Source organism: Lissotriton vulgaris, chromosome 12 (assembly GCF_964263255.1).
Source record: "Lissotriton vulgaris chromosome 12, aLisVul1.2, whole genome shotgun sequence".
NCBI lineage: Eukaryota > Metazoa > Chordata > Amphibia > Caudata > Salamandridae > Lissotriton > Lissotriton vulgaris.
Window position 1 is genome coordinate 592,759,113 of NC_141700.1, and position 15,244 is coordinate 592,774,356.

The window sequence follows — 15,244 nt, forward strand, 5'->3', positions numbered from 1 at the left end:
AGGCAGGTTGTTTCCCTTTCCTTATCCTACCACCAGCAGATCATGGTGAGGGCAGGGTCTCCAGATACATGCCCACTGAGTGATTTCCCATGGGAGATAAAGGTAGGCTGCTAATGTATGAAATTTCATGTCCCTATGCCCCAGGCAACAAACAGTAGAGTAGTAAAATATATGTCCCCTCATCCCACTTTCCCCAGACACGGGGAAGCAGGAGCAGTTGAGGTAAGGTGCAAGAACAGAAGAGGCCCGTCCATAAACCTACCCTGTTGTCCACGATCCACACCTATACTTCAGGGGGGCCCATACAACATGGGATGCATGTCAATGAATGTGGAGGCAGAGCAGAAGAAGCTGCAGAGCACAAAGGGGTCTCTTTCCTGTTGTGGGGGGAACAGCCCCCTAGGCAACATTCATAGTGAGAGGGGCACAGGGTAAAAAATATGGTCGGATTAGCAATGCGGAAACTAGGGAAATGGCTGAAGGGCAAGGAGCCAAGTTCTAGCTTGGGCTGCTTATTTGGGTAGCCTGGTGGCTGTCTGTGCGGTTAGGATGCCGCCAGTGGCCCAGTGGGTACCTGAGTGGCCTTTCTAGAGACAGATTGGCAGAGGTATCACTCCATTTCTCTCGCTGGGCCGGCTCATTAATGTATGCTGATTGAGCGGAGGCAGGGGGCCTGAGGAGAAGTGGTCTCACTTGCATTCATGTGTGGCTCAGCAATGCAAACTAATTTATCAATTTTTTAAATTTAAGTGAAGTTAATAAAACATGCCCCCACCCCCTTTCTTTTCGTAAAACTTCGCTATAGCAGTGTGTTGCGGAAATGAAATACGCAAATGTGGGCCACTTTTTTTTGGTGTGCCTGAGCCAATTCTTTATCCCAATCCAACCCTGGTAACAACAGAAACAGGACAAGGAACAGATGACATAGGTATGGATGCTGGGCCTCTGACATCAGCAGCCCTCCTTCCACAAGCAATACACTGTTGAACAGCCACACCAGGCTCACTTATCGCTTACATGTTGCTGAAGGAGTCGTTCGTTGGTGGTCATCTATAGAGGCCAAGGCCACACAGCAGGCTACACTATCTGCTCCCCCATCGACTATCACAGCAGCTCCCCTGGGGTATAGAGGGGGACTGGGGTCATTACACCAAGCATGCAGCCCCGGTCACAGTGTCCACGTGCTGTACCATGTCCAGAGGCACAGCACCATAGTCCACAATATTGGGTGAGCTGTGGTCTCAAGTTCATACTAGCAGTTTTTGATCGCCGCTATGCACAGCCCGCGAGCAATAAGCCCTCAGATGTGTCCAGGAATGTAGGCCACAATGGGAGGTCATGCCCCAGAAAAGCCACCGCAGCAGCATATCCCCTGATTGGGTTGAGGGTAGCAGGGAAGCCATGGGACGGGCTATCTGTCCAGTCAGCACCACCACCAGCACCGCAATGCAGGCCATTACTTCAGCTGCGCGGCCCCAGCCGGCAACACCGAGCATCTCCTCATGTCAAGGCAAAGACCAAAACAGGACCATGACATACCCACGTGGACCAGGCTTGTGGCCACACATGGCTCAGTAGTAGCGAAGGCCCAGCACAGCTCATGTCAAAGTCCTCTGAGGGCAGCCTCTACCCAGAAACGGCCGCTGCAGTGGCAAAACCCAGGAGTCCTAGATCAGAGAAGGCTTGCAAGTGTGGTTAGCTGCCTCTAGGCTACAATGCACAGGCTGCAACTATTTTGAAGAAAGCAAGAGCAGGCCCCAACATGGTGATTTCTTTAGTTCTCTGCCTCCCAGAGGCACGGAGGTAAGTGCCAGGCAGATGTGCGGGGGAGCAACAAAAGGAACAGGATGTCATTGGGGGGACCTAGTGTGCCAGGATGGCTTTGGATCTTGGAGGAGGTCAATGGAGTGTAACTAGGATGTATACTCCAACTTGGCTGTGTCTGCCACACCTCTTGCTGACCACTATTATCATTTAAATTACTGACGCTGTGTACATGGAGTCCCATCTACTAGGGACTTATTAGAAAATTAAATGTACCAATCAGGTAAATACCAATCTTACTCTGTTTGGAAGGGAGAGGAAAAGCACTTTTCCACATGTTAATGGAGTAAAGTGTGCAGAACCCTTAGCAAAAATACATCAGTGAAGGCAAATATCTGGGGGATTACCACACACTAGAAGGTCATTTCCAAAATTCATGTTTCACCTTTAATTGCATTATCCAGAGTATGGTGCATGCTTGGTGCTGTAGTGGTCATTTTTGAATAGCAGCAGCAAGTTCCACACCGCTTGTCAATTTACCATTGAGTTAAGAGACGTTTGATATTTTACCAATACATTTTGCATGTTTTTCTGATCCACAGATCTTGCAGAGCCCAATGAGCTTCTTTGATACGACTCCCTTGGGAAGGCTGATGAACCGCTTCTCCAATGACATGAATGAGGTGGATGTGAGGCTCCCGTTTCATGTGGAAAACCTTCTGCAGCACCTGTTCTTGATTTTGTCTGCTCTGGTCATTGTAGCTGTTGTGTTTTCCTATCTTCTTATCGCAATAGCGATCCTCGCTGTTATCTTTTTGTTTCTAATGAAGTAAGTTGGTAATGAGATTGCTATATGAGGGTGATATGGGGGATATCAAGTAATGGAAGTATTGCATTATGACAGTCTGCAGCCTTTAGGTGTAACATGGCTTCTTTAATATAAATGATTCACTACTTATTCCTCAGAGAGTTCCAACTCTTAAAGTGCAAATCACCTATTGTTTTTTGAAGAGCAACCGATTGTTCAAAATTTCGACCTGGTCCTTCGGGACAAGCTTTGGAAGGTGGCTCAGCACTTGGGTATGTCATCCTATATTCTTGACTTTCTAAAAAGATTGCATACTAGTAATTATGCAAGAATTAGATGGGGAACCCAAGGGGAGGTGACAGAGAGGATCGTGGTGAACAGATGGGTCCACCAAGGATGCGTGCTGGCCCCCACCCTATTTTCACTATTCATTAATGGGGAACGTCGTTTACAACGCGGTGTTTACACCGCACAACCTTTTCCCCGCAGCTGTTACAACGCAAGTCGTTACTACGACTTGCGCTGGATGGCGCTGTGGGATAAGGAATGTTTTAATTTTATAGTCCAACACCTTCCCTACTGTTACGGGGACTGGTGTTGGAATATAAAATTAAAAAATTCCGAAATCCGCGCCCTCCAACGCAAGTCGTTGTAACGACTTGCGTTGTAAAACCTGCGATGTCAAGTACCGCGATCTAAAAGATCGCGTTGTACTGACATACATCCTTCATTAATGGGGTGGTGGGCTACCTCAATGAGGAACCAGCAGACGCTCCAGTGTTGGCAGGGAAGAAGACACCTGCCCTCTTGTTTGCCGACGATACTCTCTTAATTTCCAAGTCACCGGGTGGTCTACAGAAACTGTTGAATAGATTTGACTCATTTTGTAAGGAGCAGGGGTTAACTATTAACACCAGTAAAGCCAAGTTGATGACCATCAACCCCTCCAAACGCTTTAGGAATAACATCACCCTAAACGACGTCCCACTGGACGTGGTTGAGTCCTTTGATTACCTGGGGATTAGAATCTTGAAAAGCATGAAGTGGACCTCCCATCTAGATAAGATGCTTTTAAACGATAAACGGGTGTCCGGGGCAATTGTTAGAGAGCAGCATCTTTCTGTGAGCAGGCCAGTCTACCCGGCGCTTGCTATCTATGATGGGAAGCATTACCCTCGGCCCTCTACGTGGCAGAACTTTGGGGTATGGAGAATATTGGAGATTTATCCAGGTCTGAAAATACATTTTTAAGAGACCTTACCTCGCTCCCTACCTCCACCCCCCTGAAACCTTTGTTCTACGATACAGGAAGGAGGCATGTTCAGGATATTGCTAGGCTTCGCCCCTTGCTCTTCTGGGCCTGCCTTAAGAGTGTAAGAATTGGCTTTTGTAGTTTGGTTTGCCCTGTTCCCATCATGCACTGGGACAGGAACAGACTAATTTGCATACAGCCAGGTTCTGAAACTGGGATGGTGCAGTGAGCTCAAAAACGGTGTTGGATCTAGCCCTGATCTCTTGACTGGGTGATAGCTTTCTGCTTAATTCAGAGACTCTGTCCCTCACCACCCCTTGTTGTAAATATTTTTGTCCACCCTAAGCGTGGAAGGGTATTCTCAGATGTGAGACCCTTGCTCATTGCACCATCAGGATTCAAGCAAACCGGGCCGAAGACGGTTGTAATGCCAGAAACCAGTCCCCGGGAGCTTGTTTCCTTCCCAGTGTAAGAATTGGCTTTTGTAGTTTGGCTTGCCCTGTTCCCATCATGCACTGGGACAGGAACAGACTAATTTGCATACAGCCAGGTTCTGAAACTGGGATGGTGCAGTGAGCTCAAAAACGGTGTTGGATCTAGCCCTGATCTCTTGACTGGGTGAGAGCTTTCTGCTTAATTCAGAGACTCTGTCCCTCACCACCCCTTGTTGTAAATATTTTTGTCCACCCTACGCGTGGAAGGGTATTCTCAGATGTGAGACCCTTGCTCATTGCACCATCAGGATTCAAGCAAACCGGGCCGAAGACGGCTGTAATGCCAGAAACCGGTCCCCGGGAGCTTGTTTCCTTCCCAGTGTAAGAATTGGCTTTTGTAGTTTGGTTTGCCCTGTTCCCATCATGCACTGGGACAGGAACAGACTAATTTGCATACAGCCAGGTTCTGAAACTGGGATGGTGCAGTGAGCTCAAAAACGGTGTTGGATCTAGCCCTGATCTCTTGACTGGGTGAGAGCTTTCTGCTTAATTCAGAGACTCTGTCCCTCACCACCCCTTGTTGTAAATATTTTTGTCCACCCTAAGCGTGGAAGAGTATTCTCAGATGTGATACCCTTGCTCATTGCACCATCAGGATTCAAGCAAACCGGGCCGAAGACGGCTGTAATGCCAGAAACCGGTCCCCGGGAGCTTGTTTCCTTCCCAGTGTAAGAATTGGCTTTTGTAGTTTGGTTTGCCCTGTTCCCATCATGCACTGGGACAGGAACAGACTAATTTGCATACAGCCAGGTTCTGAAACTGGGATGGTGCAGTGAGCTCAAAAACAGTGTTGGGTCTAGCCCTGATCTCTTGACTGGGTGAGAGCTTTCTGCTTAATTCAGAGACTCTGTCCCTCACCACCCCTTGTTGTAAATATTAAGAGGTCTACTGAGCTGTCCAATTATGCTGCGACTTTCGATGAGTTGCTGTCAGTTGACACAGGGCGCAGGATAAAATGGTTGGCTGACCTTAGGCATCTTACTGGCCTTATTGGATTAAGTGAGGCTTGGGCTAGCCAGATTCCACCATCTAAGCAGGACTTAAAGCGTGCCTATTGGGACTGGGTGTCGAAACGTGACCTATCCACCCAACAGACAGGGAAACACACTGAGGGGTTCTTCGAACACAAAAACATCTGTAGATTGGAACCCTATCTCGACTTCATCCAGGTCCCTAGGGACAGGACCTTTTATATGAAGATGAGATTTGGAACCCTGCAAGTTAACACTCTAACATCATCATGGAAAGGGTCAAACACAGTTCCTGCACCTTGCCCAAGCTCTGCACATCCTAACAAGTCTATTGCTCGCTTTTTTCTGGCATGACCGGCCTCTAAAAATGCTAGAGAAAAATGGCTTAAGCCAGTATGTAAACCACTGGGCTTCAGGAGCCATGTTGATGCCTTACGCATCCTGAAAAACTGACACCTCCTCTCTGACACTGGTTTGTGGAGTAGCCAAATATCTGGGGTGCGCTTGGTTAATACGAATAAAAGCCTTAGGCAAGAATGTAGTGGGCCCTCAAATTTGAAAGATAAGGGGCGATTGACCTGTTGTAACATATTAATGTTGGGAAAATATTCGGCTCCTATTCCCTTCCTTTTATGCATTTGTGATAATGGGTTTATGAATTTAATCATCATTTTTAAATTGTATATAGTGTGGTCTTTTTTTAATGGTTTTAATTCATATGGTTACTATGACATCTGTGTTCTTTTCTAAATGTGGCCATTTTACTCTGCGATTTTATACATGTAATGATTTTATGATAAATCTTTTATCGAATAAAGCTTATCTATTACGATTGTTCAAAATTAATATATTTGGCTATTTCTGGTCAAAGTGATTGTGGGTCATCAGATTTTCAAAGCGTATCCTGATATATAGCATTTGTCTTCCACTCTGACTCATGACATTGTGACAACATATGTGATATTTTTAATCCAATATCGTGAATGATATAAAAAAATAAATGATATGGGCCTGATTCAAACAGCCATTTGATCATGGCTGTGCCTGATTGGCAATTGCAAATGGCTTGATTTACAAGTAAGATTATTCATGTAAGGTGTCTGAGCACTCGTAAACCCTTCTCTGACGTTCATTATTACTTCATGATGGAGAAATATTGTACATAGGCAAGGCCAGACAATTAATGGTTAGAGGGCATTTCAGGTTGGAGAGGCCCCATAACATTTGGAAACACTCACAAATTCAAGAGTTTGCAGCTATTCTTAAACCTATCTCTGACACCTTTGTATTCATAAAATTAGTCAAAAATGTAGTCCTACATTGTAAAGTTTGTAATGATTTTAAGTAATCGGGCAACAAAAAAAATTAGATTTGAAACTTTGAAACTCCTGCTAGATTCATTCTTTGTTAAATGTCAATGAAGGGAAAGTTTTGGTATCCAACAGAAACTCTTACAATGTATTAGACTCCCCAAAGGTGTGTTCAATACAATTAATTGTGAGAACTGTCAGCCAAGATTCAGGCATAGAATTTGCCTTCCCTGGATCATTAAACAAGTACTTCATGACAGATACATTTTCAGTCACTGACTAGAAATTCCTCAGATAATGGACATTGCCATCAGATGACACCAGAATAAATAGATGGCTGACATCATTATGTTAACGAAGAGTGACCCAACGTCCTTCCCCAAAATTTCCAAGTGACACTATTTACATACATATTCATGACTGTCACAGAGAAATAAACTACTGCGTCGATATGATGGAGCCACAAAGAGAACCTTCATAGATCCCCCTGGCCTGGATTTCACGCAGAAAGATATCATGAAAAATAACTTAGAAAAAAAAACATACCCTTACCACATAAGCGCAACAAGAATTGACAACACTGTTTCTTGGTCAATCATCTCAAATATTGGGCAGATGCTCAAAAGCCCAAAGACTTTCCACAAGTATACATTCATGTTTTGTATTCACAAAATAATTTGTTTTTAGTAATGTGATTTACTTAATGTTTCATCAACCCAGTGTAATATTGTGTGTCATGTGATCTGCTCAAGGGGTTGGAAAGTCAATGTTCTAGCATAAATAAATCACTGTAAGGATGCCATGTAAAAATGATTAACTGAAGTCTTACTCTGAACCTAGGAAGCACAATACAGCAGTGCATTTTGAACTATTGTTTTTGGAATGGGTTCGAAATAACTAAAATTAGAGGAAGGGATTACCTTGACTATAATCCCCCCAGAGAGGGTGCTGAGATGGGGATTGGCCCTGCTGCTGCACAAACACAATAAAGCACGCTGATCATCCCGACAGGGCAGTACCCCTAGAGGAAGGGTCTACCCTACCCATAATCCCTCTGGAGAGGGTGCTGACAGGAGGGTGGGTCCTGCTGCGAATCGTCTGCATCCATCAGCCACAGCAAAAGGCAGGGCAGGGCACCTCTCTCGGCTGTGTACCTAGAAGAAGGCCCAGCTATGGTTGGAAAGGTTGAATAAGTTGAAAATAGCGAGTTCCTCCATGTGGAGTATAAATATAGGTAAAAGGAAGACATTAGATCACATATTGGGTTATGGAAAGTAGCTTAAGCCCGCCAAAAACATATGGTGGGAAACTGCACTTTACAGGACATTGATAACTTGTTCAAGGATATAATAAAGGGAGGAAACAGCCTAGGGTGCAGGTTCCTAAGTCAAAATGATACTCAGTTCTATAAGGAGAAAGTAAACAAGGATACCCCAAGCACAAAAATCCACCTATCTGTTGAGTCTCTGATACTCCCATGATCCCCTTATTTTTTGATAAGGGGCTTAAAGGGATTGGAGATCTAGCTACCTTAAAAACCCTTATTTTTGGGTGAGACTGTGGTCTGCCCGAGGTATCTCAATACAGGTCCACCACAGAAGAAATGATGAATTTAGGGAAAGCACACCTAACTCTATGGTGTTTACATACTAAATCACACTTCAAAAACCTGGGATTCAGTATTGCCCGGAGTGACCCTACATCACTAAAAAATAAAATACCAAAGCCACTGTAAAAGAGGCATTTTGGAAACCTAAGATTAACTTCTACCATAATAAAGCTAACACAGAGGCCGGTGGACGTGTTATTATACAATAAGCATGTACCCACCATGGAACCATATATGGATATAATTTTACCATGCCAGGATCGCACAATGTTTATAAAATTCAGGCTGGACATATCACAGGTTAGCAAGTTTACCTGTAATTGGAAATCAAATCCAATTGAACCTCCACGTTGCACACTTTGTAATGATGCCATTGAGAAAAATGATCATCTGTTATTTTTCTGTCCTACGTACCCAAGCAAAGGAGGATTTGAATTAAGTCTATTTGTATTGCCTTTGGTGTGAGACACTTTAAAGTAGCCTATCTAATCCTCCAGACAGGTACCAGCCCTTTATTTCGCTTTTGGTCTTAGCTGCTATTTATATCCAGTCTGGTTTTTAAGGAAGATGTTGAGCTTTTCGTTATAACCCCTGAACTAACTGTTGCAATTATTTAAATGATTTTCCCAATCATTCTCTTAGACTCCTTTGCCATATGCCAGTATGGAGCATATTAGCTTGGAATAGTGGGGATTTATTTTGAACTTTATTCCATTGAGAAATGTTATGGATTATTTGTTTCAGGTATTTTTATTCTAGCTGTCAGGCCAAAGCATTTTATTGCCTAGGCAACTTTCATTCAAAGAATTCACTTTATAGTTATTGTTCCAGGAATTGCCTCATGAATTATCAATTGTGTCTGTGACTACTTTTTCTCTTCTTATGCCTCTGTAGACACACTTTTGTTTGATGTTTGAAAAGTTTTATGGACTAGATCCCGGAATAAATTTCTTTTTACATAGAAACCTAAAATTAAAAGCATGTGATTCCTCAGTTTTTTAAAAATACAGCGAGATTTCTTAGTTGTGAAATCTGCCATTTAGATTTTGCTCTGAGATTTCAAAATGATTTGCTTCACAGAAGGTTGATTCACAAAAGCAGTTGCAAATTATGACATGAATAGTTAATGCATTCAATAATGTTTGTATTTTCAGAGGCAATTCCAGCATGCTCATGCATAAATTGAGCTTCACCACATTTGTGTCTTGTATATTGTTTTATAATGTTACGTCTATACTTCCCATTTCACTCTTTCTCTCATTTAATAATTAGGTTCTAGGACGCTTCCAATCCCAACCCATGTTTGTACTTTTCTGTCTTTTACCCTGAAATATAACTCAGCAGTTGTGTTTATATTCCTGTATCGCAGAGTCTTTCAGAAAGTTATCAGTGAGATAAAGAGGATAGAAAACAAAAGTCGCTCTCCACACATTTCTCACATCACAGCGACTGTGCTGGGCCTCAGCACAATTCATGCTTATGACAAGAAGCAAGAGTATATCAACCAGTGAGTATTTAAAAAACTGAAATTCTCCTTTGGTATTTGTTTTTTGTTGAATGTTTGTACTGAAATCTAAAATAATATGCATCAATTAATATATCACATAACACAATGATGTTTTAAATCAATGCAATTAGAAGCAGTGACTTAAATATATCTCTGATACTATAGCCTTAAAGCCCTCTGCCGAGTGATTTACTGGTTGTTAAGGGCATGAATTTCAGTTATATGCATGATCCGCAGGTGAGGGCCTATAAGGAGGGTGAGCGCCTTTAACAACCGGTATAGCCCAAGGCAGAAGGGCAGAAGACTATTAGAACATTCCACTCACTAAGGGTAGAATGTTGTAAATTAAATGGAGAAACAGAAAAGCAAACATTAGAATGTTGGAGCAGATAGCTTAAACCAGCTGTTATAATCCCAGAGCCACTCTTTTGTCTTCAGTGGACCTCCCAAAATGTCAATATTCTAATTGCCACCGTAGGAATTAACACAATACACACAATGCATAATGTAATTAAAAAAAAAGAGAGCCTCTAGCAACTTCTGGCGTGTTTGTGATGAATCCTTCTTCTGCTGGTACCCAGGCTCACAAACACAGGAAAGTGGGATCACATGTGCTTTATAGCATATTCAATTTCATGTTCTCCCTCATCAAACCTAAATTATCATGGCAGGGGAAGATCTGGTAATTCCCAATCTGATACTCTTTAGGTTACTCAATGGAATCATCTACTCAGTGCCTACTCCTTAGTTCAGTTTCAGTTAGGCTTTCTTGAGGACCCCTCCATCACAGAATGACAATGTAGTGTGTTAATTAATGAGAGTAAAATGGAATGAATGCAATCTATGAGCCCAGCACGCTCCTTTAATCCCACCCCTTACTATATTCTTGTAACACAAATGAATGAATAAATGAACATGTAAATTGTGGTAATGTAGAGCTGTATGAAATGACCATCTTTTGCATTGTGTTCCTCCAGAGGTTTGCGCTCTCTGTTCTCTGTTTTTACTGGCTGTAGAACTCTATCCACGTTATCCCTTCTAACTAGTAGTAACATGCCAGTGCTTCCTCTTCACACCTAAAAACTATTTTCACTGTAGGAAGGCTTGCTGTTCCATCGAGAAATAATGGGATGTGTTATTAAACCACTTCATTATTTAACTCTTTGTAATATTTATTAAAAAGCCACCTCAGAAATTAAGTTGGATTTTTAATGCAGTGACCTGCCAAAAAGCCAATGTAGACTGATTTTCATTAGACTACAGCTGCAGCACTCTGAGTGCTCAAGCCGTAAGTGAGGTGAGAACAATGCTCCCAGAGAGGAAACAAAGATGTGGGTGTGGAGATGTGTTTTCTTTCCTCTGGGAGAAGGGTCATATGGCCAGAGCCCAGGAACTTAATTTACTTCAAAAGGGCTTCCCCTGCCGCAGGCAGATGTCAGATGATACCTAGTCAGGCCCTTTCTTTTGTTTCTCAAGTCAGGTAATCACTAATCCCAGTGGAGGGGAAGTGCCCCCTAGAACAGGATTACAGTTACAATGGCGGGGACATATTTCCCTGAGATGGGTACACAGGCTCTGCAAAAGAAGAAAAGGGTTTTATTATCTTTGATTTTTGAAGAGAGGAGCATTGTGGGAATATTTATAGTAGGCACCCAGGAACTGCTGAACAAATGTGTACAGCAACCCCTTGACACTTTCACTCATTGGTTAGGGAGGAGCCAGTAGTTACTCCCCACCCCTAAATTGCTGCCAGGCTGTTAAATGTGGAATCCAGAGGGACTCCTCAGGACACTACTAGAACTGGGGACGACCAGTAGAGGATTGGAACTGGTGTCTGAGACCTGAAAGGAGCCTGAAGGACTGGCACTGTTTCTTCATGAACCCAGGACAAATAATTGGACTCCTAGTGTCATACATGTGACCTCCTCTTTGAGCTTCAGGGACAAAACAAGCTACAGAGGACTTTCAAGCAGCTGCACCTGTCCAGCTGAGCAGTTCCAACTGGACCTTTCCTGGACCCTGGTGGTGGCCTCTGCAGCAATGAGCCCTCTCCCCAAAGTGTTCTACAGCATGTCATGGAACACTTGATTTGGTCTGAGTAGGCTTTTTGTACCACCCCAGTAAAAGACCTCCCTAGTACCAAGACAAAGCTGTGAAGCTGATCTGACTAAAATTACCTATTGATTGAACCAATGAGGCTAAACGCCCTTTAAATCACATCATCTTATAAAAGTACCTGTTTCAGAAGCTGATTAAAAGAATTACATTAAGCATTGAATTGTTTGGAAAAATAAAGTTCACCATGTTGGTTTCTTTTTTCAGATTTAAACTTTTAAATGACAGCAACTCTGGCGATTACTTGTTATTTAACAGTGCAAAGAGGTGGTTGGCGCTGAGAATCGAGTTACTTACCAATGTTCTAATGATGATAGTAGCACTGTTTGTGGTTCTCAGCCCTCCGTCAACAGTCAGCGCTTCATCCAAAGGCTTGGCTTTATCCAGTACTGTCCAGGTAAAAATATGGAACATTGTTACATTTACAAAGAAATATCAAAAAGTTTAATTTACCATTAAATGAAAACCTTGAAACCTCCCTGTAGAATCAATAGCGCTTTCGACATTTTGCTACTAGGTCATGAGGGGACATTAACTCAAATGATAGCATGCAGGAGGAAGTCATACATTTCTAGCCTTCTATTTCTGATATGAAATGTAATATTAGAATGTAAATTGTTGCATATTTAATTGTTACTATATTCCCCAAATTAAGAAAAGACTTATTTTGATTAGGGGGAATCAGTTTTTGGCATATGTTTTATTATATTATGTTTAGAATATGTGTAATGCATTTATTAAGATTAGGAAACTTTTTTGGGTATGTTTTAGTTGAAAATATACTAATGTATCAGAGTGTTAACATAAGGCAATATAATATGGTAATATAAAGATTACTTTATAAACAAACTATGCTTAGTTTCCGTTAGTCCAGAATAACCACAGGTAAAAGTCAGATTTAAAAAAAAAATAAAACAGAACTGCATTTTCGAAGATAACTATTATGAAATGTTTGCCAAAAGAGGAGTGTAGGAATGCAGTTCATGTTGAAACATGATTAAAATGTTTTGTTTCCTCTAAAGGCCATACAATTAACAAATATCACTTTTTTTTGTCCTCATTTGCCTTGCCCTTCTCTCAAGTAACCGTCAACCACCTAGCGTGTCGCACTCCGAGATACTCGAGATTTTAACTATCGCCCACTCGGTGACACGATTTATGAGGAGTGGCAGTAGATGGACTTTGAGAGGTAGAGGGAGTGGATGGGAACGGGCTTGTGTTTACTCCATATTGGTATTTATAACCTGTATGACCAACAATGAAATGAAGGAGAGGGGCCCTGGTCCTTGGAGTAGATAGGCATAATCATAGGACCGGGAAAAAAAAAAACGGCAACTATTTCCATTGGACCAACAGGTCCCAAAAAGCCAAGTTACGTTTACTGCAGGTTCTGGCCATGTCCACCTTAGATGTTTCATACATAGACAACAGCTAGTTTGTGTGTGATGGCGCCGTATTTTCCGCCCAGACTTTACATATCTGCCTCCTGGCCAGCAAAACTGCATAAAACAGAAAATACCTTGCCTGGCCAGTTAAACTAGCATCCAAGCCGAAGATAATTAATGGCAGTGTGATGGACAAGGATATATTTAAGATAGAATCTAAAGTTACTTTAACTTCCTCCCAAAACTGGGCAATGTAAGGGCAGTCCTTGTACATATGCACGTCCGATGCCTCGATGTAATTACATTTCTTGCTTGGGAGGAATTTAGACAATCTCAGGGGTGAGAAGTGGGCTCGGTGTATCGTAAACAAGTGATTACGTTTCAGCCATGCTGGTTTAACAATTTTGTATAGGAGGGTACAAGATCTTATCTAAGTTTCTACAGACTGGGCGCCTAACTCTTCCCCCCACAGTTCTTCGGGAAGAGTAAACTCCCCATCAGCCTCCTCCAGCAAACCCCAGTATCACTGAGCTACCTCTTTACCCCCCCCTTGTCGTTCCACCAACTGTTGTTCCAGGCTACTAATCTTCCCAAGTGGTACCCCTTTCCTACACAGAGCCTTGGCCCAGCTGTCTAATTGTAGGAACTTAAATCTAGAGAACCCAGGGCCCAGCTGTTCCCGTAACTCCTCCCAAGACCTCAACGACCTTCTTGCCATCAATTCTCCCCATCTTATTATTCCTCCATCTCTCACCGGGATTGCTAGCCTGACTTTCAGACATAGTGGAAGGCCCGGGGAGTCCCAAATAGGTGCATAATTTGAAAAATACGGCAAACCTAATCTTTTCCTTATCTGTACCCAGGCTTTCGCCTGGGACATCAGAATTTTTAGCTTGACTTTTTAAAAAAAAATGTGGTCCCCAAATGTAAACAGGTATCCGTCAATTGGTAACGCAGCCCCTACTAGCATGGCTTTAAACATTGTCTCAGCAGATGCGTTTGATGGTGTTTTTAACAGCATTCTAGAATGGGACAACTGAAAAGCCCATGCATAGTACTGCAAATACGGCAAGGAAAGCACCCCCTTTTCCCTCCTCCTCCTCAACTTCTTCCATGCCACCCTCTATGATTTATAATTCCAAATGAAAGAATTTATCTCTCTCTGGCCCCTATCTAAGGTTTTACCATCAAAGGCCAGGGGGGTAGTAATAAAAATGAATGTAAATTAGGGAAGGATAGTCATCTTTATCAGACTCACCCTGCCCAGTATGGTAAGTGGAAGATTGGACCAAGTTTTTAGCAATTTCCTACATTCATTGTTGACTCTCTCTAAGTTGGCTTGAGCGATGCCTCCTACTTCTTGAATCACCCTAAATCCCAGATATCGCATAAAGCTGGTCACATCCAGCTGTAAATTAGGGATATTCCAGGCCATGATGTCAGTTTTGCTGGCGTTGATCTCATACCCCGAGATGCGACCAAACTCTTTAGCCCTCTTGATAACCACAGGGAATGATGTCTCAGGATCAGACGTTAGAATGAGAATATCATCTGCATAAAGTGCGACCCGCCTCTCCCACTCGCCCTGCCTCGTGCCCCTCCTTATTTTAAAAGATTCTGTCAAGGCACCATTGATTAGCAGCCTTGCCGATGGGGCATTATACATAAGGGTAACGGCCCTACAAAATTTCTCGCCGAAGTTAAACTTCTTCAGCACTGCAGCCAAATAGGGCCACTTGACCCTATCGAAGGCTTTAGTTGCGTCTAGGGTAAGTGTAGCCATTGGAAGAGAAAAAGTCGAAGCAATATCTATTGCCCCCACCAAATCATACGTCAGGTCAGATAACTGACGCCCTTTGATAAAAACCCTCTGATCTTGGTGGACAATTTCCCCTATTACTGACCCCAATCTTGCTGACATGATCGAAGCGAAGATCTTATAATCGCTATTCAATAACGATATCGGTCGGTAGGACCCACACTAAGTTGGGTCCTTCCCTGGTTTGGGGATCAGATCTATGGTCGCCTC

General features: G+C 42.8%; 1 protein-coding gene across 1 annotated transcript in view; it reads left to right on the forward strand.

The window, feature by feature from the left end:
* LOC147677797 (ATP-binding cassette sub-family C member 12-like) overlaps positions 1-15,244 on the forward strand; it is a 1,863,878-nt gene that overhangs the window by 1,375,224 nt on the left and 473,410 nt on the right. Inside the window, exons 22-24 of the mRNA XM_086945587.1 lie at positions 2,367-2,593; positions 9,578-9,715; positions 12,038-12,227. Of these exons, the coding sequence (XP_086801713.1) occupies positions 2,367-2,593; positions 9,578-9,715; positions 12,038-12,227 (555 nt within the window). The remainder of the gene's footprint in view (positions 1-2,366; positions 2,594-9,577; positions 9,716-12,037; positions 12,228-15,244) is intronic.